At 39.5% G+C, this 23,946-nt stretch overlaps 1 protein-coding gene across 2 annotated transcripts in view; it reads left to right on the plus strand.

Moving 5' to 3' along the window:
* The window catches only part of LOC137277365 (major facilitator superfamily domain-containing protein 12-like), a 34,172-nt gene extending 11,105 nt beyond the window's left edge, over positions 1 to 23,067 (plus strand). Inside the window, exons 4-12 of one of the 2 annotated variants that reach the window (XM_067809065.1) lie at positions 828 to 945; positions 2,093 to 2,302; positions 2,962 to 3,054; positions 7,184 to 7,276; positions 7,645 to 7,818; positions 7,966 to 8,060; positions 8,676 to 8,702; positions 15,035 to 15,168; positions 16,790 to 23,067. In XM_067809065.1, coding sequence (XP_067665166.1) covers positions 828 to 945; positions 2,093 to 2,302; positions 2,962 to 3,054; positions 7,184 to 7,276; positions 7,645 to 7,818; positions 7,966 to 8,060; positions 8,676 to 8,702; positions 15,035 to 15,168; positions 16,790 to 16,998 — 1,153 coding nt within the window. In that variant the 3' untranslated portion in view covers positions 16,999 to 23,067. The remainder of the gene's footprint in view (positions 1 to 827; positions 946 to 2,092; positions 2,303 to 2,961; positions 3,055 to 7,183; positions 7,277 to 7,644; positions 7,819 to 7,965; positions 8,061 to 8,675; positions 8,703 to 15,034; positions 15,169 to 16,789) is intronic. The other variant, XM_067809066.1, reaches the window with a different exon arrangement.
* Positions 23,068 to 23,946: the final 879 nt, after the last annotated feature.

Here is a 23,946-nt window from a genome sequence, read left to right on the forward strand (position 1 = left end):
CTGTGGTGTGTGTGCACATCTCTGTCCAATGTTTATGAAGAACTGAACCTGTGGTGTGTGTGTGCACATCTCTGTCCAATGTTTATGAAGAACTGAACCTGTGGTGTGTGTGTGCACATCTCTGTCCAATGTTTATGAAGAACTGAACCTGTGGTGTGTTTGTGCCCATCTCCATCCAATGTTTATGAAGAACTGAACCTGTGGTGTGTGTGTGCACATCTCTGTCCAGTGTTTATGAAGAACTGAACCTGTGATGTGTGTGTGCCCATCTCTGTCCAATGTTTATGAAGAACTGAACCTGTGGTGTGTGTGCACATCTCTGTCCAATGTTTATGAAGAACTGAACCTGTGGTGTGGGTGTGTCTGTCTCTGTCCAGTGTTAATGAAGAACTGAACCAGTGGTGTGTGTGTGCCCATCTCTGTCCAATGTTTATGAAGAACTGAACCTGTGTTGTGTGTGTGCACATCTCTGTCCAATGTTTATGAAGAACTGAACCTGTGGTGTGTGTGTGCACATCTCTGTCCAATGTTTATGAAGAATTAACCTGTGGTGTGTGTGCACATCTCTGGCCAATGTTTATGAAGAACTGAACCTGTGGTGTGTGTGTGCCCATCTCTGTCCAATATTAAGAAGAACTGAACCTGTGATGTGTGTGTGCCCATCTCTGTCCAATGTTTATGAAGAACTGAACCTGTGGTGTGTGTGTGCCCATCTCTGTCCAATGTTAATGAAGAACTGAACCTGTGGTGTGTGTGTGCCCATCTCTGTCCAATGTTAATGAAGAACTGAACCTGTGTTATGTGTGTGCCCATCTCCATGTTTCCAGATACGCCTTCACTGTCTTGTCCAACCTGGCTGTGTTCGGTATTGCCTGGCTGCTACTGGCTCTCGGCTCCAATTCAGACACAACCAAATTATCAGATAAGGATGCATCAAAATTCCGGGTATGCGAGTGAGCTGGCTTTCATGCACTGTTGAACAGTTTCCCATTTATAGGCCATTAATGCAGTTTGACATGAGAGAAAAATATCTATAGGAGTATAGATCTCAGACATTTACCATTAATGTGAACCTACAGGCATGGGTAACAGTGGTGGCTACAGTGAAATGCTTCTGGGTGAACTGCCATTGGATATCATGGTAATAGGTTTATGGCAAGCACATTATTTTGAGATTTTACAAAAGAATGTGGTTGGGGCAGCAAAATATGATACAAGTGTTTGCCTAGTCTTGTCATTTGGCTCCCGTCCAAACACTTTCCAGACCAGTAGTGACTGGCCAGTCAATAAAAGATTTCAGTTTGAAGTGGATTCAAAAACATTAATAATTGTGACCAGCTGTTGTATGTTGAACCAAAATGAGGTATTTCAAGTAGTAAACTGGCAAATGTATTTGTACTGATACAGCTGTCTCATTTTAATGTAATTTACAAGGAACTCTCCCAGCCTATATTTCAGCAATAGATAAAAATCAATGTTCTTTTTCTGTTGATCTGCTCTGTAAAACAGTCACCATGGTATTGGGTATGTGAAACAGTCACCATGGTATAGGGTATGTGAAACAGTCACTATGGTATTGGGTATGTGAAACAGTCACTATGGTATTGGGTATGTGAAACAGTCACTATGGTATTGGGTATGTGAAACAGTCACCATGGTATTGGGTATGTGAAACAGTCACCATGGTATAGGGTATGTGAAACAGTCACTATGGTATTGGGTATGTGAAACAGTCACTATGGTATTGGGTATGTGAAACAGTCACTATGGTATTGGGTATGTGAAACAGTCACTATGGTATCAGGTATATGAATCAGTAAGCATGGTATCAGGTATGTGAAACAGTCACTATGGTATTGGATATATGAAACAGTCACTATGGCATTGGATATATGAAACAGTGACTGTGGTATTGGATATATGAAACAGTGACTGTGGTATTGGATATATGAAACAGTCACTATGGTATTGGATATATGAAACAGTGACTATGGTATTGGTTATTCATCTTCCTTTCAAAGAAGAATTATAATGGTTGAGATGCTTTTGTGATGCCAACTCAGAAGCATACAAAGGTTATGCCTGTTTTCAGGATCTAGTATTTATTGTGGTTGGTACCGGACTGGTGTTCAGCTTTATTTTCCACATTGGAACCAAAGAGAAACGTACAGAGATCTTGGACCCGGAGTTCTCCCATGGTCGAGATGCCCTCGAAAAAACTACCTCTGGATCTCTGCAGAGGTCAGCGAAATGTAACAGAATGAGCACCACAGACTGGTTGAAAGAACCCCAGTTTTTTCAGGTGGGTGTAAACTGTAGATTTATGTGTCAAATTAAGAAACAGACGTTACATGACATTATGTCAGTGTTTAAAGCTTGACTTGGTAATATTCTTGTTGCACTCTAGTCTTATTATTGACAACAGCCTGTGTTGTGGAGGAATGATAGCATCTTGTAACTAAAGTCTTTGAGTCTGATCCATAAGGTTGTGTCTTTCAAAAGGCATAGGTGTTGAAGGACGCATTACGAGAATGTGAAAGCGTTGGTGATAATATGGTTGAGCTAGGAGTGCAATACCTTCATTATACTGGATTCACTGATGTACTGTTGTATCAGATACCACAGGAAGGACACTTGTTTCATATAATTTGTATGTAATGAGACCTTGTGTAGTATTCTCTACATCAGCCCATCATGATAGGTTTATGTCATGTCAGCCCATCATGATAGGTTTATGTCATGTCAGCCCATCATGACAGACTTATGTCATGTCAACCCATCATGATAGGTTTATGTCATGTCAGCCCATCATGACAGACTTATGTCATGTCAACCCATCATGATAGGTTTATGTCATGCCCAATGGATACATCTTCTAGAACACATTTCTTGATTACCTATCAGAAATGATTAAGGTTTGAGTATATTTAAACTCATGAACTGATGTGTTTCTTTTTTCAGGTTGGAGTATTATACATGTGTACAAGGTTATATGTGAACCTGTCACAGGTGTATCTACCTATGTACCTGGTGGAGACACTTGAGTTAGATAAGGTATGTTAGTTGTATATGTCGGGTACCAGGTAGTAGGTGAACATGTCACAGGTGTTTCTGACGGAGACATTGTCTTTATATAGGTATGTTAGTAGTATACAGTAGAACCCCGTTCATTCGGACGTTTTGGTTTCACTCTAAAATCGTCTGGATAGCAAGACGTCTGGTTAACTGGATCAAGAAAGCAAAATGTGAAAATTAAATGAAAGCAAAAAAATGTCATGTATGCAGATCAATAAGTAATATTACAGTTAATAGTTATAACAGTGAATCATCATAACCCACAAGTGTACTAATAGTACATGGAAGGCGGATCGAAGGTAACCATTTGTCAGGTCGTCTTGTATGTAATCATGTAGCACGTGGAGCTTCAGGTGGGAAGTTAGATGAAATCGATGACAAAAAGTCTCCATTTTGCCAAATGCATATTCTTTTTCTTTAATTTTAAATGCCCTAAAACATATGACATTGTGTCGAACTTATGCTGTCTGCAGAAATTAGACTTCCGGACGCGACAGATTGCGACAGATAGTAGGGGTTGATTTATAAGTGTTATCTACAATATAATTACAGTGTAGTTTACCTTAATCCTACTTAACATGTGTTTTCGTTACTGATGAGATGTTCTCACACGCGCCGAATCCTAATGAACAACTCGAGTGACACACGTCACTAGTGTCTTGATGGCTAATTAATCAATTCACATCAAATGCCTTCCGATAGCTTAAAAGTGAAATCACCTAGTTGTGCAGTAAACGATAGAGATGTGACACATACACATGCATGTTGCACATATCTCCCCGTCCGGATAACTGGATCATTTGTCAGTGGAAACGTATAGGAATGGTTTGAAAATTCGTCGTCCCGGTCCGGAAGCACAATTAATCAACGTAAGTTTCGTTTCACATAAAAATCGTCTGGAAGGCGGGGTTTCCGGATATGTGGGGTCCGAGTATATGGGGTTCGACTGTACATAGATACCAGGTAGCAGGTGAACATGTCACAGGTGTTTCTGATGGAGACATTGTCTTTATATGAGGTATGTTAGTTGTACACATAGATACCATGTAGTAGGTGAACCTGTCACGGGTGTTTCTGATGGAGACATTGTCTTTATATGAGGTATGTTAGTTGTACACATAGATACCAGGTAGTAGGTGAACCTGTCACGGGTGTTTCTGATGGAGACATTGTCTTTATATGAGGTATATTAGTTGTACACATAGATACCATGTAGTAGGTGAACCTGTCACGGGTGTTTCTGATGGAGACATTGTCTTTATATGAGGTATGTTAGTTGTACACATAGATACCATGTAGTAGGTGAACCTGTCACGGGTGTTTCTGATGGAGACATTGTCTTTATATGAGGTATATTAGTTGTACACATAGATACCAGGTAGTAGGTGAACCTGTCACGGGTGTTTCTGATGGAGACATTGTCTTTATATGAGGTATGTTAGTTGTACACATAGATACCATGTAGTAGGTGAACCTGTCACGGGTGTTTCTGATGGAGACATTGTCTTTATATGAGGTATGTTAGTTGTACACATAGATACCATGTAGTAGGTGAACCTGTCACGGGTGTTTCTGATGGAGACATTGTCTTTATATGAGGTATATTAGTTGTACACATAGATACCATGTAGTAGGTGAACCTGTCACGGGTGTTTCTGATGGAGACATTGTCTTTATATGAGGTATGTTAGTTGTACACATAGATACCAGGTAGCAGGTGAACCTGTCACGGGTGTTTCTGATGGAGACATTGTCTTTATATGAGGTATGTTAGTTGTACACATAGATACCAGGTAGTAGGTGAACCTGTCACGGGTGTTTCTGATGGAGACATTGTCTTTATATGAGGTATGTTAGTTGTACACATAGATACCATGTAGTAGGTGAACCTGTCACGGGTGTTTCTGATGGAGACATTGTCTTTATATGAGGTATGTTAGTTGTACACATAGATACCAGGTAGTAGGTGAACCTGTCACGGGTGTTTCTGATGGAGACATTGTCTTTATATGAGGTATATTAGTTGTACACATAGATACCAGGTAGTAGGTGAACCTGTCACGGGTGTTTCTGATGGAGACATTGTCTTTATATGAGGTATATTAGTTGTACACATAGATACCAGGTAGTAGGTGAACCTGTCACGGGTGTTTCTGATGGAGACATTGTCTTTATATGAGGTATGTTAGTTGTACACATAGATACCATGTAGTAGGTGAACCTGTCACGGGTGTTTCTGATGGAGACATTGTCTTTATATGAGGTATATTAGTTGTACACATAGATACCAGGTAGTAGGTGAACCTGTCACGGGTGTTTCTGATGGAGACATTGTCTTTATATGAGGTATGTTAGTTGTACACATAGATACCATGTAGTAGGTGAACCTGTCACGGGTGTTTCTGATGGAGACATTGTCTTTATATGAGGTATATTAGTTGTACACATAGATACCAGGTAGTAGGTGAACCTGTCACGGGTGTTTCTGATGGAGACATTGTCTTTATATGAGGTATGTTAGTTGTACACATAGATACCATGTAGTAGGTGAACCTGTCACGGGTGTTTCTGATGGAGACATTGTCTTTATATGAGGTATATTAGTTGTACACATAGATACCAGGTAGTAGGTGAACCTGTCACGGGTGTTTCTGATGGAGACATTGTCTTTATATGAGGTATGTTAGTTGTACACATAGATACCATGTAGTAGGTGAACCTGTCACGGGTGTTTCTGATGGAGACATTGTCTTTATATGAGGTATGTTAGTTGTACACATAGATACCATGTAGTAGGTGAACCTGTCACGGGTGTTTCTGATGGAGACATTGTCTTTATATGAGGTATGTTAGTTGTACACATAGATACCATGTAGTAGGTGAACCTGTCACGGGTGTTTCTGATGGAGACATTGTCTTTATATGAGGTATGTTAGTTGTACACATAGATACCATGTAGTAGGTGAACCTGTCACGGGTGTTTCTGATGGAGACATTGTCTTTATATGAGGTATGTTAGTTGTACACATAGATACCATGTAGTAGGTGAACCTGTCACGGGTGTTTCTGATGGAGACATTGTCTTTATATGAGGTATGTTAGTTGTACACATAGATACCAGGTAGCAGGTGAACCTGTCACGGGTGTTTCTGATGGAGACATTGTCTTTATATGAGGTATGTTAGTTGTACACATAGATACCATGTAGTAGGTGAACCTGTCACGGGTGTTTCTGATGGAGACATTGTCTTTATATGAGGTATGTTAGTTGTACACATAGATACCATGTAGTAGGTGAACCTGTCACGGGTGTTTCTGATGGAGACATTGTCTTTATATGAGGTATGTTAGTTGTACACATAGATACCATGTAGTAGGTGAACCTGTCACGGGTGTTTCTGATGGAGACATTGTCTTTATATGAGGTATGTTAGTTGTACACATAGATACCAGGTAGTAGGTGAACCTGTCACGGGTGTTTCTGATGGAGACATTGTCTTTATATGAGGTATATTAGTTGTACACATAGATACCAGGTAGTAGGTGAACCTGTCACGGGTGTTTCTGATGGAGACATTGTCTTTATATGAGGTATATTAGTTGTACACATAGATACCAGGTAGTAGGTGAACCTGTCACGGGTGTTTCTGATGGAGACATTGTCTTTATATGAGGTATATTAGTTGTACACATAGATACCAGGTAGTAGGTGAACCTGTCACGGGTGTTTCTGATGGAGACATTGTCTTTATATGAGGTATGTTAGTTGTACACATAGATACCAGGTAGTAGGTGAACCTGTCACGGGTGTTTCTGATGGAGACATTGTCTTTATATGAGGTATATTAGTTGTACACATAGATACCAGGTAGTAGGTGAACCTGTCACGGGTGTTTCTTATGGATACACTTGCCCTAGATGAGGCCCTTGCCCTTGTTGTATACATGGGTACCAGGTAGTAGGTGAACTTTTCACAGGTGTATTAAGGGCTGAAGATGGTTTGTTGTTCTGAAAACTATGATACAGTGATAGAGGAATGTTTATGTACACATCATTCTGCTATGTTGACACAACAATGGAAATGATTGCGATATGTGCCTTATTTCAGACCAATATTGCCATCGTACCTCTGGTTGTCTATGTGAGCGGGTTTTTCACTTCGCTAATTATGAAGCCAGTCAACAAACTAGTTGGGAGAAAGGTGAGTTTTGACACTGTAGCATGATTAATACCTTAGCCTTGATTGGTTTACCCAAAGAAAATATGAAGTGGAAATGAATTTGAAAAGTTTTATATTTGACCTTAAGGAAATACTTTCACTGAAAACTAGTTATGACAAAACTACATAGATGTGATGTAGTGTTATGCAGAAACTATGGTAATGTCATGCAGAGGCTATAGTAATGTCATGTAGAGACTGTGGTAATGTCATGCAGAGGCTATAGTAATGTCATGTAGAGACTGTGGTAATGTCATGTAGAGACTATGGTAATGTCATGTAGAGACTATGGTATTGTCATGTAGAGACTGTGGTAATGTCATGCAGTGACTGCATTCCTTTCTGCGCAGGTGACCTACATCATTGGGATTGTGTTTGCTGTGGGGTCGTGTGTGTGGATCCACTTTCTATCCAGCACCACTGCCATGCAGGTGTTTGGAGTGGCTGTGCTCATGGGAGTTGGAGGCTCCACCATGCTGATTACCTCCCTTGCAATGACTTCTGACCTCATTGGTGACAACACTGTAAGATTTCTTGACACTCTTAGTGGAAAATATGGAAATAGTTAAATATTGGCCAAATATACATTGACATTCTTTTTTCGGACAGTATCGGAGAGACAGAAGAATGAGTATTTTAAATTGATGGCTGTGATGATGACATGTTTGCAGGAGAGTGGAGCATTTGTGTATGGTGCTATGAGTTTTACTGACAAGCTGTCCAATGGGATTGCTGTGGAGATTATACAACTGTTGCATCCTTGTGTGTAAGTATTATACTTATGACTATACATGTGTATAACTGGTAATAATCCAGTTGTGCTTTGCGCTGTAAGGTAATCCCAACAGACATCAGCTCACCACAAAAATGTTCATATGAACTAGTGTCACAAGTTTCTTTCTGTCTGTCAGTGGGTGTTTTCACACTTATCTTCCCGATTCCTTCTGTAGTAATTTACTATTGACACTGTTGCTGTACATGCCACTGGTAATGAGGATGGCACAGCACAGCACCAAAGTCCAATGTGACTGACAAACCGTATACTCCTACAGAAACAATAGTAGTGGTCATAGATTATAGAAGATGTATACAATATATGTTTCTTCATCACAGCTGGATTTTCATTTTCCAACATTTTGACTACAGTGAACATTCCATTCAGATTCATTTATAAATGTTCTCTGTGAGTGGGACTGGGTGGGATTGACAGACTCAGTTACATTGTTTGATAGCTATTGTTGACTGTAATGGTATGGATCACTGCGTATGAAAGGTCATCACTGTATTGTCTGGCCCAAACCTAGATATTTACAGTCATCATGTAGACTGAATACTATGCCAACAACAAACATAATGATGAGGTTTCCTTTGCCTTCCGTAGTTTCCATGCACCATGTATGCTAACCGTGTAAGTATATCTGTATGTAACATATGGAACAATTCTGTGTGCCATGGGACTGCTTGCTGTATACATGCGCCTTAATATGTAGTAGCGTCACTGCTTTCATGTCCAATACCCTTGGTCTCCCATCTCATGTCATATCTTTAACTATGAATATCTGTCTTCTGCATTGGTTCTGCTTTATCCTATCTCTTGCTTTATTTATACTTACTATATGAAAGGTACTGGATTCAAATCAAAGGAAAACTTATGTTGCTTGTTTTCCCCTTTGGGTGGGATGGGCAAGGTAGAGGGCTTTAGATTAGGGAGTGATTGCGTTAAGGTAGGGTAGTGACTGGGTTGAGGTGAGATAGTGACTTGGGTGAGGTATGGTAGTGACTGGGTTAAAGTGAGGTAGTGACTTGGGTGAGGTAGTATAGTGACTTGGGTGTGGTGGGGTATTGACTTAGATGAGGTAGTGTAGTGATTTGGATGAGGTGGGCTAGTGACTTGGGTGAGGTTGGGTAGTGACTTGGTGAGGTGAGTTAGTGACTTGGATGAGGTGGGCAGATGACTTTGGGGAGGTGGAGTAGTGACTGGCGTGAGGTATGTAGGTAGTGATTTGGGTGAGGTGTAGTAGTGATTTGGATACGATGGGGTAGAGTGATTTGGTTATGGTAGAGTAGGGACTGGGGTGAGGTGAGGTGGGTTACACAAGAACTTTGTTATGGAAGGTCTGTAGTGATATATTTGATAGGAATGATGATTTTTCAACACAAGGAGTGAGTTGGAAAAAAGAGTCTTTATAGAAGGGCAACAGCAATAATAATGTAATAGCATGTAGAGTCCTATGTTTTGCAGTGGGCCTAGCTCCAGCCCCTCTGTTAGAGTCCTATGTTTTGCAGTGGGCCTAGCTCCAGCCCCTCTGTTAGAGTCCTATGTTTTGCAGTGGGCCTAGCTCCAGCCCCTCTGTTAGAGTCCTATGTTTTGCAGTGGGCCTAGCTCCAGCCCCTCTGTTAGAGTCCTATGTTTTGCAGTGGGCCTAGCTCCAGCCCCTCTGTTAGAGTCCTATGTTTTGCAGTGGGCCTAAGTCCAGCCCCTCTGTTAGAGTCCTATGTTTTGCAGTGAGCCTAGCTCCAGCCCCTCTGTTAGAGTCCTATGTTTTGCAGTGGGCCTAGCTCCAGCCCCTCTGTTAGAGTCCTATGTTTTGCAGTGAGCCTAGCTCCAGCCCCTCTGTTAGAGTCTTATGTTTTGCAGTGAGCCTAGCTCCAGCCCCTCTGTTAGAGTCCTATGTTTTGCAGTGGGCCTAGCTCCAGCCCCTCTGTTAGAGTCCTATGTTTTGCAGTGGGCCTAGCTCCAGCCCCTCTGTTAGAGTCCTATGTTTTGCAGTGGGCCTAGCTCCAGCCCCTCTGTTAGAGTCCTATGTTTTGCAGTGGGCCTAGCTCCAGCCCCTCTGTTAGAGTCCTATGTTTTGCAGTGGGCCTAGCTCCAGCCCCTCTGTTAGAGTCCTATGTTTTGCAGTGGGCCTAGCTCCAGCCCCTCTGTTAGAGTCCTATGTTTTGCAGTGGGCCTAGCTCCAGCCCCTCTGTTAGAGTCCTATGTTTTGCAGTGGGCCTAGCTCCAGCCCCTCTGTTATCAGTCTATTGGTACAGATGAACTAAGAGCATCAAAGTTGGTACTTATCTATGTTTATGGAGATATGGCTTGGCAGTTGTGTGATATGTTTTGACAAACCACGGATTGTTGATAATGTTGTGATAGGAAACACTGGGCATGCAGCCAGAATACTAGATTAAGATGCTTGTCATGTCTCATCCATGATAAAAGAGTATTTACTGGACTGCTTCAAGTATTACCTGTGTCAGGTCACAGATTCAGGTCACTCAGTGCCATGCCAACATGCATGTGTGTGTTGTTACATGTATTTTCCATGATGTGTCCGCCACTAAGAGTGATGTACTGATTTTATTTAGATTACATCTGTGTCGTGAAAGTGATCTCAGAAATCAAGTTTCAAGTCTGTTGTTTGATATTATTTCATATGTAAAGATATTGCGAATTAAAGAATGTGGGGATGCTACTACTACTACAGACTATGCTGCTTCTACTACTACTACTACTACTACTACTACTACTACTACTACTACTACTACTACTACTACTACTACTACTACTACTACTACTACTACTACTACTGCTACTGCTGCTGCTACTACTACTACTACTACTACTGCTACTGCTGCTACTACTACTACTACTACCACTACTACTACTACCACCAATGGAGATGACGGTAGAGGGATGGGACTAACAGGGTCGGGTGGTCAGGTTCTCTGACTTGGTTGATGCAAGATGCATCATATCCCAAATGTGTAGATCTATTGTCCATCACTGCAGCTGCTAGATAACGCTGAAGGCCACAGTGGTGGAGTGGACGCTAGGCAATGCTTGAACATGTTGGATCATCCAGTGTTACATTTGACTATACAGGAAACAAACTCATGGCTTCATCACCAGTTGCTCTCGGAGATATATATATTTTTATCAAATGCACAAATGTTCCAGTTCAGGCACTCACAAAAGTATGCATCAACACTGCATGCACTCTTACACAAACACACTATACAAGATGAGATTTTGAACAATGTATTTATCTTTCCAAACACCTCAGTGTTCATTCTGAACTGTTTAAAAACATGTGTATTGGATTGTACACTTCAGCCAACCTGTGTGAATCAAATGATTTGAAACTTGCATCTTGCTGTTTTTCCCATAGGTATTGTCTTAGTAAAGTTGCTGTGGTGTAATTCCTCTTCTTAATATTCTTAAGGACTATATTTGTCAAAATTTATCTATTGGAATGCAAGGGAAATCTTTCTGTGGCCTTTGCTAGATTATGCAGATGACTCAAGAAGAACAGATTTTTGGGTTATTTCCCTTCCATCAATTTGCATTTAAAAAACGTTGGTAATTTCCATGACTCATGTGTGATTCAATGTTTTACGAAATAGAGAAGTGCTACTATGAAGTACTGAATGAGTTGCCACTGGCAGTGGGGTACACTGAAATGTACCTCACTATGTGTAAGTGGTGTACATTGAATATAATAGGAGAGCACTTAGTCAATTAGAAAACAACATTTATATGTGAGGTAAGACAAGTACAAACATATCTTGCTTAAATGTATCTTAGTGATATATCCATGGTCTTTCTACACACTCACACACACATGCATACGGCAGATATATGTTTAAAGGAAGGCACAAACCTAGGATGCACATGCAAACACAATTAAAAGTGCCCATGCACATTCACAAACCTATGCTTGCAACTTCATGTAACTGTTCAGTATTTTCTATTAAAAGGGAAAATACAAGATGCGATTTTATGTCCATGTTTCATTTCATTGCAACCTGACAAAGAAGATGGAGGATGGAGGCCTAAAGGATGAAATAGCCATTGTCACGAGAATTGAAATTTATGTCAGTATCAGAGGCCTGTTTTCTTTTTGGAATTAATTTACAGGGACAGTCTTGAATAGAATGTGAACATCAAACGAGACACTGTTTTACCATCAGCTGAGAAATATGATGTCAACTCATTTTGATGGTTCATGTCAGTTTGTTTTTATCCCCCCGGCATGTAATGCTGGGGAAATGTCGATGTCACATCCGTCCGTGCCTTTGCTATGTACAGGATCTTGTGATGTATCGCAGAACTAAAAAACATTCAATATTTTTATGCAAAACTTGGTAGATATATCAATCAGAACCTGTAGTGGTGCCTTTTGGTATTTACAGGTTTTTGTGATTTATTATTTTCTCGGTTTCCATGGAAATGTTTCAGACTTAGTCTCAAGAGCAGAACTCAAAAACTTCTTAATATCTGTCAGTAAAACTTTCTAGATATGTTTGGCAGTCCCCAAAGTGGTGCCTTTTGATTTTTAAAGGTGTTTGTGATGTATTCTTTTTGGGGGGTTTCAGTGGAAATGTTTCTGACTTGGTCTCTAAATGGAGGGATGGGCTTCATTCCCAGAGCACAACTCGAAAACCATTTCATATCTTTCAACAGATCTTGGCAGATATATGAGACAGATCTTGAAATTGTGACTTTGCTGATTACAGATAGATGGCATTTATAGTTTTAATGAATTCCATTGAAACAATTCAAACTTAGTCTAAAAGAACAGTGAGTAACTGTGAGATGATTTGTCCTTTCAAACATTTGGGGGCCGGGGGGATATGTCATCTTCTGATGACTCTTGTTTATCAAAAACCATAGCAGATGCATGTTTTTAAAGAAGCATAAATAGAATCTAGCTGCAGAATCCATTACACCTGCTACAGGAAACTGAATTATTTATGAACAAAAGTCTCAGAATTAAAATCAGCATAACCTCTAGAAAAATGGTTACAGACAGTAAGATAATTTCCAAATGTGGAAACATCTACAACTGATAGATTCAGAGGAAATGATTGCAGAAAATGTATAATGTAGAAAATGACAAGTATACTCCAGACATGTGAATCCTAAATGGCTGCCACATCAAGTTATGTGACATGTGCTCAAGAACAGAAAGTAACCACTGGTGATATGTACGTCTGACACTACTATGTAACTTTCTCTCACAAGAAAATCACAAAGATACTATGCAACAAAATTATGAACTCCAAATAATTTGGATTCATGATGTTGGCAGAAAGAGGTTATTGACTAACATAGTTCGCTGCAAGCTTTGAAGTCTTTGCTCATATTATTTAAAGGTCACATGCAACCAAAAAGTCAAACATAATTAAAACACAATCATCACTTATTCATGACATATAATATATGGGTACACGAGTCATAAATCAATTTATTTTGTTAATGGCATATAGCCTGATAGGTGTTATGTTCAAATTGCATGCGGTAAATGATTGAGGCTGTGTATTGCATATTGTCTTTAGCAGGCAGGCAGGCAGACATATAGGTGTCCAGAAACCAGACATTGAGTTTTTCTGTGACAGAGGTTGATTACCGCAATCAAGAAGTTTTTTTTCATGTAACGAGTAGATTATTTACTTGTTCGTGTACACAACCAAAATTAGACTACTGCTCACGACTTCATACTCCGGGCAGGCATACTGTTCCAAGCACCACGAACCTATTCGCTGTGCATGCGTTATGGGTGCAGAGCAGCTGTTGAAACCTTTCCCCCAGCGCAGGGGGAAATTTAGTGAATTGTTTGAACTCTTATTTCGTGGGCGTTTTTTTCAGCGTGTTTTTTTCAACTTGTTGAATTGGCATTTTTGATGATTTGTTTTGGTAAGTGCATACCGAAAGATCTCAGAATCTGCAAAGTTTTGTTTTATGTTGCATCTAAATGTGCCTCGGTCCTGTACATGAAGCAGGAGTACACAGTACACAGTGTAGCTGGTAGGTCAATATACGTGTCAACAAGGGATTCGTGAAAATCATAGTTTTCAGTAATAAGCACAAATTCACTGTTTTCATTTGAAACATAGGTGTTTTGTGTGACTTTCATCCTACCACCAATTAAGCAGATCTTAGAATTAGGCTCCAAATATTTACTCTTATCTGATCTAAAATGTAAGGAAATGTTGAAATATTATAAATATGTTGAGAACATTTTCTTTTGCTCCAAACGGTTGACTGTCAATTTGTTTGACAGTGTGAGATTTGGTGGGCATGCAGGATGCTTCACAAATATAACTTCTGCTAATAGCAGAGACTGTGATTTTCAGAATTAAGAGCTAAGCAATATTGACAAATTGAGTAGTTCATTAAGGTGCTCAGAAGACACTCTTCTAAGAGGTTATACAAGAACAAATTAGGTCAAACTAATAACAATTTTTGGCAGTGCTTATCTGGTCCCTCTTCTCACATGGAATCCTGGGACATTGGCAGACAAAATCATTGACTTTCCTTCTGTCAAGGAGCTCCCACTGTGCAACTTGTGTTATGATTTATTGAACATGTGACTGCACAAGAATTGTTCCTCGTTGGTATTAAACATTTGACTGCACAAGAATTGTTCCTCGTTGGTATAAAACATGTGACTGCACAAGAATTGTTCCTCATTGGTATTAAACATGTGACTGCACAAGAATTCTTCCTCGTTGGTATTAAACATGTGACTGCACAAGAATTGTTCCTCGTTGGTATTAAACATGTGACTGCACAAGAATTGTTCCTCATTGGTATTAAACATGTGACTGCACAAGAATTGTTCCTCATTGGTATTAAACATGTGACTGCACAAGAATTCTTCCTCGTTGGTATTAAACATGTGACTGCACAAGAATTGTTCCTCGTAGGTATTAAACATGTGACTGCACAAGAATTTTCCTTGTTGGCAGGGATTGCTGTCCACTTTGTCTACCCTTCTACCGCTTGGTCCAGTCTGTGGTGCCAGGATCCTGTGCGATTCTAGGATTTGTGGTGTTGCTGACGCTTCTACCTCAGAAGCTTGGCACGAGGTGGAGAGATAAAGGTATCAGTCATTCTATCCTTGTAGCTACTGCAGGAGTCCAGCATATACCCTTACATGATTCCTGGGCCAGGTGGTGAGATCAGTGTGATATTGACTTGTAAGATCTGGGAGTCTCTTAGTTCTTTTGCCCTGGTTGGTCAGATATGTGAGTCTCATATAACAGTTACTGAAACCTCTGAGTGTCCTTGCTCTGAGTTGCAGGGATTAGTGAGATGTGGATATCTCTTTTGTCAATTACAGTATGATATCAGACGTAGAGGTCACCTGTCACGAGTGTATGGAAAATGTCTGTGTTTTAATATTCTTGCATTGATCTGGTGGGAATACACAATGCTATTTACAAAGTGGTGTAACATGCAATATTCGAACCCACACTCTTAGTGACAAGCACCTAATTGCCAGCAGACAGTCAGTGATCTAACACACTCAGACACTGAGGCTTCCACAAAAGTGAAAGTCAGACACTTCGTAGTCTAGATCACATTCTTGGTGCACCCCTCTAACAAATGTACATTGGCATGGTGTTACGGTTAAGAATTTACCGCGACAACAATGTAAGAAATCCCCTTGTGAACCAACAAAACAGAACAAAGACAAGTCATAAACGTTCAAAATTCTGTTCTTATGCAATGAGAGCAAGGTATACAAAGTCACAAGTCAATATAACAATGCTGATTACAAATACAATTCAAGAGAGACAAAATCTAAGTCAGTGGGTCACAAAATACAATATAGGAAACTCACCAAAGTCTTGAATGTCAACACAGTGATCGGTGCGACAGCAGATAATGTAGGTCAGGCGTTGAGGGGTTTCGATGATCAAGCGTTGGCAGTTGGCAGTGATGTAACGCCAGCAAATATGAATGAGTGTGAGTGTCCCCTCAACACGGCAACCAGCCTTCATATATATTTACTAAGTCATTTCCCGAAAGTTTGGGCACAAACGAACATCGTCAACACTGTAGAATGCCCTCGAATAAGTCTCCCGGAAGTAGACACATTGAAAACTGGGAGCAGATAAATTTCGGAAAACCAGAATGCTAAAAGTGTTGACCAGCTATTAAAACGAAATGTGACCCATCATATTTAATATTCAAAACACTAAATACTGTGACCCAATAATAATTATTACTGAATTAAGAACACAAAATTTACAGAAAATACACACTCGTAACAATGGCTCCTGGTAATGTATAGTTACATTAGGGTTTACACTATCAAAAGTACTGACTGAGAGAAAAATTGTTGACGTGTGCTGGTGATTTTTGCTTGACACTGAGAGTGCGCGCTTGAATCCTGGCTAGGATTCAACCCAACTAACGTACTAGCATCTGTACTACACTGAGAAATTGTAGTCCGAAATACAACACATTACTGATCCCATTTGAGTATCATTTTGCCAGATGCTGAATCATTTGATGTTATGTTACTTATGTAGCATATGCTTCTGAACAGAAGCAGTAATTTGACAGACTGACTAATGACTATATAAAAGAATGAGGTGTTTGTTAACTTCGTTGTGTAGTATATGTATAGCATATGTTTGATAAAAGTGTGTGAAAGATTCTTTTCATATTTAATTTAATTTGTATATGTACATATATCTTCCCCATTTTTGCAGTGGAGCTAACAGTGGACCCACCTTTTCAAAATGGATCCCTTCCAGCTGTTTGTGATGATGACTGTGATGAAAAGTCCCCTCTTCTCAAGAAGAACATCAATACATCTCCAGTAGTGACAGAGAGACTTTCGTCCAACTCTCCACAAACTACCACCATACTTCACACCTCCATGAACAGTCCACCTGTAGATGTAGAGGCCATTAAGTAGAAATTGCTGTTTCTGGTCCCTGCTGTGCCAACACATATGTCTCATATGTAAGCCTACACAGTTCCTGTCTGTGCTGAGTTGATAGCTTTCAGGGAACGTGGTGTGTTCATCCTTCATCACAGAATATCTACGAGTCTTATAACATCTCATCTTCATGTGAGGAGGACAGTTCTTTGTTTTATGTACCACTGAACCTGTGACTCCTTAGCAACAGCTCTGAAGGGGGAACAACTCTAGTTTTACAAATATGCAAACCTGTGACTTCTTGTAGTGGGAACAACTCTTGTTTTACCGATAGGTGACCCGATGGCTTAAAGTAGGGGAGGCAACTTCTCAAATGTGCAGTGTGTTTTGTAATAGTGGGCAACATTCTGAAAGGCAGTATTTAGATGTAAATACTACCACAATTTGTTGTGAGAGCCTTGCTGAAGAGGGCAACAGTCGGCGAACTGGCCTGAACAATGCAGTTATTTATCTACTGAGAAGTAGAATTCAAACAATAAGGAGGGTTGACACTCCAACTGCTTGTTTGAGAATTATGTTTTGAATTTGATATTCATTAATCAGTTGTTATGTTATAGTACAAGAGCATGTGGTGCTTTTACCTGATGTCAGCAAGTGTTGGGTGGAAAATTCTTTTCGATTTCGATATACATGTAACCTAAAGTAATGTACAAGAACTTACATACAAGCACGGTTTTCAAGGTGTTCCCAAATGTATTCATGTTGAGTATGCTCATGAAAACATACCTGTTTTGGACAGGACATGGGTGGTTGAAAATAGTGAGTATAGAACAGTACGCATGTGACTTTTCTAGGTTTAAGACTGCCAGACTGACAGTCATGCAACTGTCATGGCTGATTCTGTTTGATGTCTTCCGTATCAATAACATATCATAGGCTTTTTCGCCAGGTTTGTTTTTGAACCAGCTCCATCATTTGGATTTCATGTATTGAAGTTTTTACTAATTTTACAGTGTTTTGCCATCTATGAAACTATAGGGCTGAAACTGTGAATGATTTCATTAGTGTTGTCTCTTAAACAATTTTACATAATTTTAGTCTGACTTTGTTCTTTCCACAAACCACAGGAGTTCAGGTGTTTCTGCATTTAGGATATCAGTGCTGTTAGGCAGGTGTCCTGTTTCAGACTGTAGTGGCACTTGACATAGGTGTACTAAACAGCCTTGATGTAGTCTTTGCAGGAAATAAACATTGAAAGTTCTGACCTTGAAATCACATAATGATAAACTGGACAACCATTTCATATACCTCAGCACACATGCTTGTTCCAAGCAACATAAGGATGGAGGTGTCACGTAATTGTTTTGTCACAATTTGGTGACCTTTAGACCCTTGTATGAATTCTCTTTTATATCTTTATCTTGACGGGAGCTCTTGGTTTTTGCAACTGTTAGGTACAGCCGTCAGCCATGGATCCCCATGGAGATAGGGAATAGAAATTCAGTTACTGGGAGAGGTGGTGGAGTGGGTTGTGAAGTTTGCTGATTTGGTTGGTGCAGGACATTATATCCCAATCACGGAACTTCAGTTTTTACCAAGATTCTTGATATCGCTGCAAATGGTTAGATAAATGACAACAATGAAATGGTGTATGCTTGGAACACACTTGCCTGATGAATCCTTAGTTTTTGCATTTGACTCTGTTAAGATAAGAGTGCATCTTGGACTGAAACACACCAAGTGTTTGGGGATTATTTTCCACAAGTAAAAGTATTATGCAAAGTGTTTTGCCTGTGACTTATTCTTTTGACAATCCGCTACAGATGACTACAGTACATTCTAGAATGTGCTATTCTTCACTACTCTGATAATGATTGTTATGTTGAGGGATGAACTGTTATGTTGTGACTGTATTGAGATGTATTATCTTCGAACTCTAGTAAGCTAAATGATGGTGCACTTTATTGGTTTGAACTGAACCCAAATAGACCTATACAACTGTTTTACAATTTTAGTGACAGGATGTCTGCTTAGGGAACTGTTTTACAATAATGTTGAAACTTATTTATTAAGTTCATTGTTGTTGAAGACTACTGCATTACAAAGAGAAATTTACTTAAATTGTTGTCTGTTTGTCTCAAAAGCGGACCAATGAATTGCAGTCTAACTTGAAACCTAAAAAACATAAAATACTCAATGAAATGCTTATCATAATAAAAACATCATACTAACTCTCTAAGGTGTGTCAGAATTTGTGTCCGAAAAATAAGAGAAATGTTTAACAAACTATCATTAAAATATTGACACAGTTCACAGTTTGTTACAAGGGAGCAGTGTTTTCATGACTGTAAGTTACTCCAAAGTCATTGAATATTTCTGGGCCCCGTTTCATAAAACTCTCGTAAGCCTAAGGTTTCGTAACTTTTCCCGTAGCCTTTGCACCTCCTATGTTACAGTATGCCAGGTAGAAATGCTACGAGAAAAGTTATGAGACCTTAGGCTTACGAGAGTTTTGTGAAACGGGGCCCTGGATGAAACTAGATCAGTATAGTGGGGTAGGATGTCATAGGGAATATGTGACGTCTTGTTTGCATGTCTAAAATCTCTGCCCCGTTGAATTGTTAAAAAATGTTGTATGTATGTGTACTGTAGTCACATATACTGGTATAACACAGACATAGAGAAAGTCATCAAGCACTGCCCAAGGGTAGAAGATGTGAAGTATCATGTGACCTGCACCTGACAACAATGGTGGGAGTAACATGTATGCACACAGGAGAAACTCTTGTTGGAATTATGCAGGACTACCTGAATAGTTGCAACCTTATTATATTTAAGCCTCAGCAGATGAATTTTTCCAACATTGAAAGTTTTATATAACTTTGTCGCTGTTGTGCTTATTCCTGATTTTATGGTTTAGTATTTCTGTGATAAGCTGGACTGAGTGATACTAATGAAAACGGCATTGATACAAAGACCTGTGCATTAATACTGACCGAGTGATGTAAGCCATTAACTGTGATCCGGTCCATACCATACTCAAAATAAGTTAGAGATCACCCACTGTGTGGAGGGCAGCTTTCTGTATCCACAAGCGAAGCTTGATTTACTGAAATCATGGGAACAATGGACAGCTCTTGTGCTTAGCTTGAGTAGCATCAATGTATTGGCTGTAAAACAAATGTTTCCATTTTTTGTTTCCTCATACAAGTGTGTTTCAACATGTTAGTATGATTGTTACAGTGCAAGTAGTGTCATTTTTATTTATGTTTTCAAGTACATCACATGATATATTTAATATGTTAATGATTGTTCAACACATGCATTCAAGCTTCAGTTTTATGACATGTATTGCTTCATGATACAGAGTGCAATATCATAAAGCATGCCACAATATATCAACTTTTACAGTTTTAAGTCCACAAAATGAGATGGGAACTATATTTATTAATGTTTTTGACATATTTACCTAAACAAGATTAAATGGCATTTCTGTGTATATTAAGTGTTGCTGGCTGTGATTAAGATGTTACTGTCAATGTTTGTTAGTACTATGTAAATATGGGGATTCTGGGTCTGTGCATGGTGTGTCCTTGTATGCCAAATCCTCATAAACAGGTTGGTGTTTGTATACATTATTAAGTACTGACAATACCCTCTATGTGTCAGTATTACCTTTCTCAGGGTCATTGAAAAGACAGGTGTACTTACATAACGTTACTCATAATATATACTGTACATAGTGATCCGTCAGTGACAAACTGTTCATATGTAGTGTATCTTTAAACCCAACCTTTAAGCTGTTATATTTGTAGATCTAGTTTGGTACATCAATCCAAAAGGTTGCATACAGTCATTGTGCGAAATAACCACTGGGCTGCTAGCGCATGGCAAGTAAAAGTCCAATCAGGCCAGTAAATATCCAGTCACTGACTCTACAGGCTAGTGAAACTTCATAGGGGCATTTTGTACGTATATCATTCTCTCCAACTTGTTAAGTTTAGACACTGTTAAATATCATGCAAGATTTAGCCTGATAAAATGCTTAACATATTAGCAGCGTATTCTTGAAACTGTGTCTACATTCATATTTCGGGCTAGTGAATTATTTTGTGGGCTAGTAACTTACAGGCATAGCTAGCCTGCATGCTGCAAGCAACTATTTGATGAGACAGTGACTGAATATGTTAGGGTCCCACTACAGAATGTCCCACTACAGAGTGTCTCAGAGTATACTTTCAGCAGGTGGAACAAGGACACACACTGTCATCCTGTTCCAGAATCTTGGATGGATACCACATTTTCCCTGATTAGTTTTCTGCATTAGTCAGCACCATATCTGTGCTTGTGGTTATCACCTAGGAAATGTTTAACACCTTTGTCACACTTCCATTCTGTGGAATCTTTGGTGGCTGTGCAGTTGTGCGGTTAGTTTGCCCACTTAGCATGCTGGCAAAACTCCAGTGTACGAGCTCTAAAGTTTGATGAGACCCAAATAAGAAAACAGTCGAAGTAAACTTAGTCTCAGTGTATTTCGTTACACTCCACCACTGAGTCTAACAAAACCTAGTAAGAGGTCACGTCAGGTAACCTTTGAGCAACCAATGACCTTCCAATCAAACGCGAGACGCTCAAATAGATTTAACCAATCAGACAACGGCTATTATTTAGGGATCGGAGGGACTTTCAAAATATTGAGGTCACTGACAGAGATCTCTCCACAAACAAAAATCCGCATATAACACAGTTACTTGACCTGCAGTATATACGCTTTTGGGTTTCTGTTGACATGGTTACCATTAGCTAATATTTCCGCAAGATAACATCCTTGAATATTGCCAAAACACTATTTTCAGCGTATGCTGTATAGCATTCGGAAATGTTTGGATACGAACCTTTTCGAGATAAAAAGTTCAAAAGGTATGTACGAATGAGCACTTTCGCGATTTGGTAAGCTGAGTTCTGATTGGTCAATCTTAAAGGTTACCTGATGTGTCCTCCCTTAAGGTTTTGTTAGACTCAGTAGTGGAGTGTAACGAAAAGTACTGAGGATAAGTTTACATAGACTGAATAAGAAAACTACTTGGATCTGTTTTTAACTAAGAAAGTTTAAAACCAAATATAACATGTTATAAAGTAGCATTAAATAATACCTATTCATGTGCTAACTTGTTTTCAACTGTCTGACAGTGGTGACATTTTCATCTGCCGATGAGTTGCTTAGGTGGCAGACTTTTGATGGCATTATTCCTATTGGTAGAAGAGCATTGTCAACTTAAGTCTTTTAAAGGATGCTCATATCTTTTCATGTGAGTACAAAGATGGTGTATGGTATGTGAACAGTGGACTTGTTCACTTATGTTCTGTTGTACAGTACCTCTGCAGCCTGAGTTTACTGTCACATCATCATTGTTTCAGCCATATTGTGACGATCTGCAGCTTGAGTACATTCAACTTTTAGTCAGAATATGTCCAGGTTTATACAACAGATGGCAAATTTACAGAAACATCTCTCTAATTTATTTAGTATGATTTTTTGAAGAATCAGTTTCCAAATATAATAATTGTTTACTTGACATGGTGGTTGTGGTGAAAATGTTGTGCTGTGAATGAATAGGCTTCTCACTGCAAGTCAAAGTCTTATATGTCATAGTAGTGCCCATCCTTCCACCATCTGAACTAATGGCTATTCCTGGAGTCATCATGAAAGACAAGAACACTGGATTTGGGGCTGTCAGCAAACAAATGGAAGGTCCCCTGGGAAACGGACCACTTTCTCCTGGTAATAGATTTGTTGGCAGCTGGTCTGCACTGAATATTTTGTATAATTGTAGAATATGGACAGGAACCAAACAGTGAAGACATTGTCTTTCTAAATGTCAAGAATGAAATTCTTTCGGTGATACATGAGTTGGTAATAGTTTCATATCATTTGTCTTTCTGACTGAATGCTGAAAGACATGTAGGATAGCGTAAATTACTGACCTATACTCTCGTTCTCATTGCTGTCAGTTTGTTGTACCAACAAAGAACACACATTTGATGTGTATAATGTTGTACTTACTGAATTGTTTGCTGAACTGAATAAAATTATATGTATTTTTACAGTTTTGGTATGTAAATCAAGGATGGTCATGAAGGTGCATTAAATGAAATATGTGCACAGAAATATGAAGCCATCAGAAATGGGGACATAGGAAGAATGTATTTTCTTCAAATTCACAGTCCATGTTACAACATATATGATTCTGGTATACATCCTTGCATCCTTGATATCTCCAAGGTATATGTTCAGATGAATCTCCACTATAGCCCAGATGCATGTACGGCTCGGCCCGAAAAGTTTTTACCTCCCTTTGCTGGTTCCGCATTCTCACAGTAGCCAATCAGACAAGCCGCCGTTACAACTGAACTTGCCAGTGTCAACAAAGATATCAGTCACAGCTGCGAAGGTTTGTTTGCAGTGTGACTCAGATTTAAGGAAAATCATACTGACACACTGATAGGTCCGAAAATTTAAGAAATATATGGAAGAGCTCCTGCCTCTTTCAGAGAACCTCATCCTTTCTCGCACATCTGGCTGTATAACAGGCACCATTTAGTTGAAACTGTATTGAGAAGCAATATAATAAATGGGATTGAATATGACTGGAATACAAATGAAAACACTACTATGGAATACTACGTTAACTATCACTGACCCACCTGCTGATAAAAGGTCGAAGTTGGGATAACCCTTATCATCCAATTTTTGCTCAGAAAGTTTACCAAGAAGCACATCCCACATCAGGTAGTTAAATGTCACATATGGATATTGTTTCAATACAAAGTGACACATTGTATGACCTTAAGGCATCTTGTGTCTCATAAAGGCATATGCTAGAAGGGCAGTGGGATAGCCATTCACTCGTCATGCTGAAGACTCACATCGGCACAATGTGTGAAGTCCATTTCTGGTGTTCCCTGCCGTGATATTGCTGGAAT

The sequence above is a fragment of the Haliotis asinina genome, chromosome 3 (assembly GCF_037392515.1).
Source record: "Haliotis asinina isolate JCU_RB_2024 chromosome 3, JCU_Hal_asi_v2, whole genome shotgun sequence".
NCBI classification, from domain to species: Eukaryota; Metazoa; Mollusca; class Gastropoda; order Lepetellida; family Haliotidae; genus Haliotis; species Haliotis asinina.